This window comes from Fukomys damarensis, unplaced genomic scaffold (genome assembly GCF_012274545.1).
Source record: "Fukomys damarensis isolate Sample0158 unplaced genomic scaffold, DMR_v1.0_HiC HiC_scaffold_32, whole genome shotgun sequence".
NCBI classification, from domain to species: Eukaryota; Metazoa; Chordata; class Mammalia; order Rodentia; family Bathyergidae; genus Fukomys; species Fukomys damarensis.
In genome coordinates, this window is record NW_022900944.1 from 48,882,986 (window position 1) to 48,892,935 (window position 9,950).

Genomic DNA, 9,950 nt, shown 5'->3' on the forward strand with positions numbered 1-9,950 from the left:
GCGTTCCATTCCATCCTGTTGCGCTCCCCCAGCTCTGGCAATGCCTGGGGAAGCATGCTGCTGTTTCCTATAGGGGCGGGCAGCTGTCACCCGCAGAAGGCACAGACTAGTGTCCCTCAGACACCAGCCACTGCCATCTCTAAGGCTCTTTCGCCACAGATTCCGACCACCACCCACTGCCACCTCGTGTCCTTAGAGCCTGGCCACCTGCCTCCCTGTAGTGGCCTGAGTTTCCAGGGCCCTTCCTTTCTTGCCTCCCTGCCTGGCCTCTGCTATGCCTGCAGTATGTGCCTCCTCATGCAGAAGTGCTGCCACAGAAGGAAACTGGACTGTCTCCTCCCACATGGGATGCAAGGCCACCTCAAGGCCCTAGTGTACACAGGTAGGAGTGGGGTCACTGGGGAAGGCTCAGATGCCACGGGCCACTTGTGTGTCCAGGGGAGGAACACACAGCTGATGTGGGGCATCTCTGCATCTGTGTGTGGGACATGCTACCACCACAGGGCATCGGTGTCCCTGTGGGAAGCAGAGCCATGGCACATTACTGTGTCTCCATGTGGTGTAATGATCCCGAGAGGCCCCCAGGTGGCGTTTTGGGTGGAGCTGGGCTGTCCTGGACAGCAAAGCCCATGCCCGCCTGGCCAGAACAGCCCTGCGACCCTGCTCTTGGGCAGAGGGTCTGGGTAGCTGTGTGCCTGAGCCTGGGCCAGTGGGTGGGGACAAAAGAGCCACACCAAAGCAAACTTTATAACCTCTTTATTTTTGGCCACATGGACTCACGCCAACCCGGGAGAGAGAGGACAAGGAGTCGGCTAGGGCCTATCACGTTCACTGACCACCACCACAATGAGCCAGGGTGGGGGTCCTTGCAGAGAGAGGGCACAGCTACAAGCCCGGAAGCGAGGAGGGCAGCCACTACCCAATAAATAAACAGCAGGCTCTGTGCCCGGGCTCAGGCAGGGGAGGCTGGCTCTCTCAACTCTGGTCCCTCTGTGCAGTGCCCCTATGGGTGGGCAACCCAGGGCCTCTCAGAGGCCAGCACAGGACAGCAGGGTACAAGGAGCTGACATGTCCATCCTGCTGCAGAAAGGCCGCCCTGAGCCATGGGGGCAGTAGTGTACCAGGAAAGGGGCCAGAGCTGATGGTCCACCCCATGCAGAGTACCATGGAAGCCAAGGGGTCATCTTCAGAGGGCACTGAGGTATCCCTGGGATGCAGCCTTTACTAGTTGCCTAGGCCCCCCCGTGGCAGCAGCTCCACATAGTTCAAGGCGCTCTGCAGTGACGTCAGGCAGTAACCCTCCTCTCCAATCAGGTACCTAGCAGAGGCAGGCGGAAGGACAGGTGTCACCTGAAGGGGATGGAACCCCCACCTTGTGCTCCCGCAGGCTAGGACTTCAGCTGAGGGGGCTACAGCTAGGGTTGTAGAGAGGCCTCTCCCTACCACCTGTCCTCATCCTTGGGTGGCAGGGCTGGGGAATGACCTTGGGACACGACTGCCCTTGGGGGGCAGCCCCTTGGTTCCTGTCTAGGGTCCCAGGGACATGCTGGGGTCAGTGTCCCACAAAAAGCCTGTCATCCACTAGCCACTGGCTTAGATCAGGGGTGAAGTACCTGCTGGACACAGCTGCCTGTGCTCAGACCTCCCGGTAGGGATCCCCACCACCCCCGCTCCAACAGGGGGTTCCTACCCCTCATGGGTGAATTCCTCCAGGGCTGCACACTCTGATACCAGCTGGGGAAGGCCGCTCCTCAGTACCACAAAGGACAAGATGGGCAGCAAGTCATCCGCACCACTGCCAGATAGGGGTACCATGGCTGGTGAGCTCTGGGGCCAAAGCAGCAATCGACTCCCCAAACCCATGGCCCCTTGGGCTGGCTGGTTGCTCTCCTGGCACTGTCCCACCCACCAGTGGTACAGGACACCAGCAAGAGTGCCCACACATGTGGCAGGGCCAAGTCTGCAAGTGTAGTGCTCTCCTGATCCTTTGGTCCTGGGACCGCTCAGGCTTCTGGGTGCCCCTTTACCCCAGGGTCCTTGCCAGACCATGGATGGCTACCCCAAGATTGGAGTCACTCAGTTCAAAACCAGATCCCTAGACTTGCCGCTGGAGGGTCCATGTGCACTGAGGGCCCTGGAAGGCCATGAGGTGCTCAGCCCAGCGGAGCAGGAGTCCAAGGGGCAGTCAGGCTCAAGGCCAGGGCTTGAGGTGACCACCCCACACACCTACTGACAAAGGGGCTGGGGGAGCCAGTTCTGCCTCATTGGCTCCTGCTGCCACGACCTGTGCAGGGTGGCAACTTGCTCTGGTGTAGGGAGGAGCACCACACCACTCTGACCTCTACCTGGGGTTCAGATCCCTCTGCCTGCAGTGACTGGGATTTTTATGGCCAGCCCTGGTCACTGGACAGGATGGCAGAAAGCAGAGTTCACGGGCACTGAGATACTAGCTCTGCATCAGAAGGCTGCTGACCCCAGCTGAGGCCAGGCCAGGTTCAAGGTAGGGGAGAAATCACAAAACTCCACGGCTCAGGTGGGGACAGCTCTCCTTCCCTTGGATGTGCCAGAAACCCCCCGTTGGGAGTCAGTACAGGAGCACTCCCAACCTGGTCTCCCTGTAGTGTGCAACTGGGGGAAATGGGAGGTGCAGCCTCAACTTGACCAGATCAGCCAGGGATCCTAATCCTCAAGAAGGCTTAGCCTACCCAAAGGGCTAGGATGGGTGGGTGCCTGCCTTTTCTGAGCCCACATCCAGGACCAGCTCTGGACACCCAGAGAAACCAGGCAGGACTCCTGGGCCAGGCACAGGGCAAGGCTGTCCACTCCTACCCTGGCTTCTGTGAGCAGGACAGCCTCAGGCCCAGGGTGCTGGGGGCTGCGCTGAAACTCACATGGCAGCTGCAGGGGCCTGGGGTCTGGCCTCAGGCATGGGCTCCTGGGCACGGCAGTAGTCTTCAGCACAGACACAGATGACCCGCAGGGTCCGCACTGTGGCACAGAAACAGGGCTGTGTGGGGCATTTTCTTCCAAGACTGCCCACCTCTTGGGAGAGCCAGTACCCATATTAGAGGTCCCCCCAAGTGGGGCTGTGGCCGGGGAGAAGGCATCTGTTGTATCTGACCATACGCCTGCTGGCCCCAAAACCTCCCATACCGATGCACCCAAGCTTCTTCTGTGGGCAGCTCTCCAGGACCAGCAACCCCAACTCCTGGGCCGCACTGCAATAGGGGTAGCTGGCGCCCCCTCTGCCCTCAGGGTCCCGGGGGAGGAGCTTGGTGGGGATGCCCAGGGCCGTGGGGGGTACATTCCGGTACAGCTCCATGCTCCTGCTCAGGGCAGCCTCCTGGGTGCGGTGCACGCTCCTAGGGCAGAGAGGTCAGGCTCAGCCACCCCAGGACCCCACCCTGGAGACAGGCTGGGCTGTGGCTGGGACCTGGGGCTCAACCTGGGTGAATTGGAAGTGATGACCCCAGTTGTGGAGGATGGGTACAGGCCATCTACAAACCAGAACCCCAGGGGACAGCCTCAGTGAACAGGAAGACAGCAGGATGGGCACCGTATCCAGATAGGCCTCAGAGAAGGCAGCAGGCAGTGGCAGGTCCCAGGTCAGTGGCCTGGCAAGGGCTGTACCTGTATAGGGCCAGCAGCAGAGGCCACAGTGGGGAGAAGAAGCTTTCCTCGAGACAGGCCAGGCAACGGTCTTTGCAGGCAGCTGTGTTGAGGCTTTCGAAGGCCAGGAGAGTCAGTGAGAGCAGCCTGTCTGCCAGGAGAAGAGTGGGAACTTCCTCAGGGCCCTCTTGGCTAAGCCCAAGGAGAGCTTCTGCCCATTCTGTCTGCAGTTTGGGGCCAGAGCCCAGCTCCCCATTCTTGCAGAGTCTGAGGAGGAGGGGAGGATGGCTCCTTCCTGAAAAGACCCTTGCCAGGTCTGCAGGAGCCCAAGGGACTCTAGAATCACAGGAGGTAAGGGTGGGTGGGGCGGGGAGCATGTCAGCACAGTGAGAACTCCAGACTGTAGCTCTGGCTGTTGGGCCCAAAGCCTGCATCCCTAGAAGGGCCTCACAAGCCACCTGCAGCCTGACCCCTAAAGTGGGAAGGCAGGGGAGAGCCACAGACAGCAGGGTGAATAGTGTCACAGTCTTCCTGCTGAGAAAGCACGAGCCCTACCCATTGGGCCAGCCATGACCACCGGCAGACCAGAACCCTGACCACAGACCCTTGTCAACCACCAGAGTGAAACATGCTGGGGCAAACAAGCAAGGCATGAGTAGGCCAGGCCCCGTGTGGCCCAGCTAGAGCAAGGCTGGAGACAGAGGGAGTGCCACCCTCCAAGGGACTGAGCTGCCAGCAGAGTGCTGGCCATGGTAAGAGCGACACCCACAGCTCACCAATTGCATTGTGAATGTCTTTCACTGTGCTTTTCAGACACTCCAGCAAGGGCTCCCTCTGTGTCACCTGTGCCCCGGAGCCCCAGCTCCACCTCTCTGATGTAGCCAGGAACTGCTCCAGGTCCTCGAAGGAGCTGTCCTTGTTGGGCAGGTGGGACGAAATATCTACCAAGGGTGAGGGGGACCTGGCTGGGCTGCTGTCTGTGCCTCTATCTAGGGTCCCAGGGAAAAATGAGGGGGTGTCAAGGGGTCCGTCCTGGGGCTGTGGGGCCACATTAGGCTCTGGGGGTGACAACATGCAGTGCAGGCTCTGGGAGGAGCGGAGGCACTGGCTCCCGGGAGCCAGCAGCCTGTCAGCATCTGAGGGCAGGGAGCAGCATCCTGGGGCAGACAGAGTGCCAACGGTGACCCGGCTCACAACGGGATACAGTGCGCTGTATACTGCACACTGCAGTTTCTTCAGCAGCTGTGAGATCGGGTGGTCAGGAAGGCTGCAAGGAGAGGAGTAGCTGGTAGGCAGGGTACAGCCTGGCCATGAGGAGAGCACACACCCTTCCCTACCCTGTGCTTCTAGCCACAGTGGTCACCACCCCAGCTACACAGAGCTGCAGTGTATCTGCTGGCTTCTGGCCTGTGGGGTGAGGAACCTGACCCTCCCCAGCCCTCCTAATTTCCTTTTCTAGCTGTCCTTCCATGTCACCAAGCAAGAGGCAGGAAGGACTGGGGTACCTGAGCAGGTAAGAGACCAGGCTGGTCACCAGAGACAGGTCTCCCGGGCTCCTCTTGAGTTTGGCCCTCCAGTGCTTCGGCCAGTCCTGCAGGACAGGGGGCCTTGGAGGAAAGCACAGTAGGTCCCCACGATGGGACGCCCCTCACCGTCCCCAGGGTGTAGGAGGACCCAATGCCAAGAGGCCCATGGGACCCTGGCTCCCTTGCCTGCCTGCTCAGCCCAGCAACACTCACATGGTCTTGCTCATACTCAAGGATGGCTGCATAGAGGGCCCTCTGTTCTCGCTCCTCAGGGGTCAAGGCGACCTGACTACAGAACCTCCTGGCAAGGAAGGACAGGCTGGGACCCAGGGCTGGACCTGTGCACACAGGAGCCCCACCAGGCCTCCCTACTTGGCCCAAGGTAGGAAGGAGCTGCACCTGTTGGCGGCCTCCTGGAGCCGCAGCCGGCGTTCCTCCATCTTCCGCTGCAGCTGGGGTGGCAGAGTCAAGGGGTCAGCGTGCTTGACCTGGGCTGCCCCCACCTCTTCTGCAACCCGTATCCGCTCACACCCCAGCACTGTCCATATCCCCAGGGATCCCAGTGGCTGATGCGGCTGCTACTGATTCCCAAGGAGTCATCCGGCAAGTGGGCGAGGCCAGAGGAATGAGGCGTAAAGGAGCACTGTTCCCAGGGAAGGCACCAGGAGAGACACATCTCAGAGGACCTGTGCTGGGTGGAGGACAGGTACCAGCAGAGGGCCCAGGGAGCCTACTACCTGAAGACACACTTCCCATAACCCTCTCCCCGCTCTACCCTTGGCCTCTCCCTCAGGACCATCCCTCAGGGATGGTCAGAAAGGATGCCGTCTCCTCTCGGGCTCTGGCGATCACCAGGTTCTCCATCATCTGCCGCTGCAGAGACAGGGTCTAGGAGGGAAGGCAGAAGTGAGGCGGCTCCTTGGGCCCTTCCCGGGCAACCTGGGCTCTCCCCAGGCTCCACTCACCAGCGATGTCTTCTGCATAGCCTGACTGGGGTCCAGACGGGCCATTCGGGCCTCGTAGGCGGCCTTCAGTTTCTGGTTCTGCAGGGAGGCCTCCTCCAGTGGTGTCAGTTCCCTAAACATAAAGCTGCCACCCAGATCAGGAAGCCCAGGAGTGTGTGGTAACCCCAGCCCCTCCTTCACGCCCCTCCTGACCTTGCTCTGAGACCAGGGGTGGAAGAAGGTAAACTGAAGAGGGGTGGTGGTGATGGAGCAGGAAGGAAATGCAGAGGGGTCTGGAGTGGGCTGCAGGTACCTGCCCTTCTAACCTGCCACAAACACTGGCCTCAGCAATGCCGAGACTTCCGATTTCTCAAGAGAAGCTAGACCTCTGGATTGTATAAAAGTCAACAATATGACCCTCACCAAAGGCATGGGACAGCTGGGGATTTGGCTCAGTAGTTCCGCTGCCTGCCTAGCAAGTGCAAGGGTCAGAGTTCAATCCCCAGTACCAAAAAAAAAAAAAAAAAAAAAAAAAAAAAAGACAGTCATGGGACAAGCCAAACAGGGAGACTGTTTTGCAATCAAAAAATGGAGAACTCTGCCTGATCTGTTGGGTGTGGGTTCCTGGAACCACAACCCCCCCCCAGGCCCTGCCCTGACACTGCAGACATAGGCACAAGGTGCCTGTGCTCCCCTGGCAGTGAGCAGGAGCAGCAGGCCCTAAATCACCCCAGAAGGGCCACTGGCTTTCTACCTGTGTCAGTACCTCATTACTTATAGAAAATTGTCGGCCATTACATCTTCAAATAATGTGTCTCTCCCTCATTTTATTTTTGTAGACCTCCAAAAAATGTATGTTAGACTTTCCATCTTTTGTTTTCTGTTTCTGTGATATCTGCTAGATAAACTTTGACTCTATTGCCAACTTAATCATTTTCTCTTCAGCTGGATCTACTCTGCTGTTACAAACTTGTCCACTCATTTTGGTATGTGTGTATGTATTTCTACTGGGAAATATAACTTCCTTTGGTTTCCAACTAGTTTTTAAAAAGCACTTCAGTGTTACACTTTTGTTTTTTTTTTTTTTTTTCAATCATTTGGATTTCATTCAGGTTTATATATTTATTTATATTTATTTATTTATTTATTTATTTGGGGGATCGAACTTGGGTCCTTCTGCTTGCGAGCAGGTGGCAGAACCACTGAGCTAAATCCCTGGCCCTTGCTTGGTTCTTTATTTTACTGGCCTGATTTTACAGTTTATTACAAGGTGATTTCAAACTTGCTAACTTTGCTTGGCCTCTAAACCCAACCAAAGGCTCTGCACACCTCCCACCTTGCCATCTTACTTCTTAGAGTTTTGGGAGTCCACTGCCTGAAGCTTCTGGAAGATCTCAGGTGGCAGGAATGGAGAGAGCTTCCCTCCTTCATCTGAGCACACCCTGCGGTGTCGGCCAGTAGGTGGCGCCCTAGCAACCAAGGGGACTGCTGACTTCAGGTGAGTCTTCCCTGCAAGCCATATGCACAGCCAGGCTCAGCCAGACAGGCAGGGCCTGTCCCACCAAGCAGACAAAGACTGGGGGTACCCAGGACAGCCTCCTCCTTTGGGCACCCACCGAGCTTGGCAGCTGTTGACTGGGCCCGCTCCAAACACTGCTCAGCCAGCTTCAGCATCTTTGAGGTGTCAGGGGGCATCGTTTCCCAGGCTTCTGGGGCAGGGACAAAAAGACTGGTTACTCTTCAACCTTAATGAGTCAGATCCTTGCTTAGATGAAAACAAAGATGTGGAGAAGCTCACCCCAGTCATCTCTGATCATCCTCCCAAGCAAGTGCTTGGCTAACCCAGTTTAGATTGACTCCTCATTGCTCACTGGGCCTGGGTGTCCAAGCGCTGCACCTGGATGGCGACCTTCACTCCTCACAGGCCACTGTGATATCCCAGGATTTGTCCAAGGACTCCCTTGACCCACCTCCTGCCAGTGCAAGTTCCCACAGCCCTGCCTTCCTGCAGGCACAGCAGCAAGCACCACCCTCCTTCTGCGCTACCCCTTTCCTCCATGGGACCACTGCTAACCTTTGCATCCCACTAATTCCATCTCCTAGGCCACTATCCTGCTCCCCTCTGAACAAACCCCTTGTAGACTCCATTTTCTCCTCATTCCACACTCACGTCTCCTTGTCAGGTATGGTGGACCACTTGGGTGTTTATCCTCTGGGGTTCCGCTGGGTTTATCCTTGGGGTTCTTCCTGCCATGCCCTCCTCTCAGTGCTCTCCTCCCTACCGAGCACCCGCGCCTCTGTCCCTGTACTGGCCTGTCCCACAAAACTCAGAGCCTCCGTGAACCTCCTTTCACCCACCCAGGGTACACAGTCTTGCCATATCCATGTGCTGGGATTGCCCCTACCTTTGTGCAGTTCATTCATCCCTTCCCTGGGCCAGAATCTTGCCCCACTCTACTACTTATTCCCTTATCTGCCGCAGTGTCCCTTAACGTCATACTGTGGGGTCTCATGCTCACAGGCCACCTTCTGCTAATGACCAGGTTTTAAGGACACAGGAGACGCCCTGGGCTTGGGACCCACTGGGGAGAGCAGTGGCAAAGCTGTGGCACCTTTGGTCGATTCCACTTCCTCCAGTAGCACCTGGGAGATGTAGTGGATGCTCCTTAGGTATTCCATGTATGCCTCCTGTGTCCAGGGGAGAAAAATGGTGGAGCTCAAGCCCGACGGGAGAATGGCTGCGTCAAACCTGCCCAGAGCCCTTGTGGGAACAGGAGCAGCAGTGCCGGCTCATTTTTCAGGAACATGCCGGGGGGCAGAGACAGTAGCCACACTGTCCAGACTTGAAGGAAAAGATGTCAGAGCACTTCCTCCTACAACTTCCCCACTGGACAGACAGTGAGAGCCAGAGACCATATGGGCTTCAATTTCTCCTCTCATTGCCTTTCTCAGATTCATTTAATGGGTGAAGGGGAAGCCTCAAATGTCCTTTTTCACTCTGGGCAACAAGTTTCCTTCCTGTGCAATTCAAGGACCATTCATTCCATGACATTAAAAAGTATTACCTGAGAGGTCAGGGAGAGAATGAGGTTGCAAATGTCAGGCTCATTTTCTGGTTTAAATTAAGGGAAATCCCTCTGCAAAATCCCCAAGTTAATGATTCCTGCTGTGCACACAGGAGCCTGTAACCCTCAATGCTGCACTCCTAGGGTGTGACAGCTCTGTCGAGGCTCTAGCTGAGCTAGGGCGTCTGGAACCACAGCAGGTATGTTTGCTTTGTTTTAGCCCAGCTATAAAGTCTGCACTTCGGCGAAAAGCTCAGTATGCGTTCCAGGCAGGATTACTGACGTGTGGGGGCACCTGCTGCCCAGAAAACCCAACTAGGAGGACTGGATGCTTTTCCTGGAGCATACAGACTCCTCCGTGGGCAGCCCGAGTAGCTTCGCCGGCTTTTCTACCTGCCCTGGGCTGCTCGCTGGGCGGCTGTTGCACCCTCCCTCCTGCGTTTCCTCGCAAGCGACCTTAGGACCGACAGTCGGATTTTTGGGATGCATCCCCGATCTGGCCGAAGCCTGCCCGGGACCCCCGCGCGCGAACACACCGCTCTGCCTGTCACGCATCCCGAGGCTGCCTCGGAGCAGCCTGGAGCCCCTTCGGGTCGGACGCTCTGATTCAGTGACCGGACTGGGAAGTGAGGCCAGGAGTGGCTCCTAGTCCAGAGTCCGGAGTCGACCGTAGGGCCCTTCCTGCCCTTCACCGCCCGCCCCGCTCACCCGCGGCCGGTTGTCGGTGTCCAGCTCTATGGCCCCGTTGGCCAGCTTCATAGCGCTCTGCAGCGGCTTTGCCGCGCCGTCCCCGGCTGCAGCTGCCA

At 57.5% G+C, this 9,950-nt stretch overlaps 1 protein-coding gene across 6 annotated transcripts; it reads right to left on the reverse strand.

Moving 5' to 3' along the window:
- Positions 1-746: 746 nt before the first annotated feature.
- On the reverse strand, positions 747-9,944 carry Vps9d1 (VPS9 domain containing 1). 6 transcript variants are annotated; one of them, XM_033757872.1, is made up of 15 exons: positions 9,853-9,944; positions 8,692-8,767; positions 7,696-7,785; positions 7,429-7,588; positions 6,101-6,224; positions 5,961-6,023; positions 5,535-5,587; positions 5,349-5,436; positions 5,115-5,200; positions 4,386-4,876; positions 3,631-3,760; positions 3,154-3,362; positions 2,892-2,988; positions 1,691-1,795; positions 747-1,318 (listed from the first exon to the last, which is right to left on the reverse strand). In XM_033757872.1, exons 1-15 carry the CDS (start codon positions 9,901-9,903, stop codon positions 1,225-1,227), a joined length of 1,917 nt encoding a protein of 638 aa, XP_033613763.1. In that variant the 5' UTR covers positions 9,904-9,944; the 3' UTR covers positions 747-1,224. The 6 variants fall into 6 exon arrangements, with proteins under 6 accessions (XP_033613763.1, XP_019063500.2, XP_033613762.1 ...); XM_019207955.2 differs by having other exon boundaries at positions 6,101-6,212; positions 7,696-7,788; XM_033757871.1 differs by having other exon boundaries at positions 5,349-5,433; positions 7,696-7,788.
- Between the last annotated feature and the right edge of the window lie 6 nt (positions 9,945-9,950).

Excerpts from the sequence above, each read along its gene's own strand:
- Vps9d1 (XM_033757870.1), bottom strand. The coding sequence starts at position 9,903 with ATGAAGCTGGCCAACGGGGCCATAGAGCTGGACACCGACAACCGGCCG. Across the intron at positions 7,789-8,691 it reads GGAAGTGGAATCGACCAAAG|AAGCCTGGGAAACGATGCCC; the intron begins GTGCCACAGCTT and ends TCCCTGCCCCAG. Across the intron at positions 7,589-7,695 it reads GTCAACAGCTGCCAAGCTCG|GGAAGACTCACCTGAAGTCA; the intron begins GTGGGTGCCCAA and ends TATGGCTTGCAG.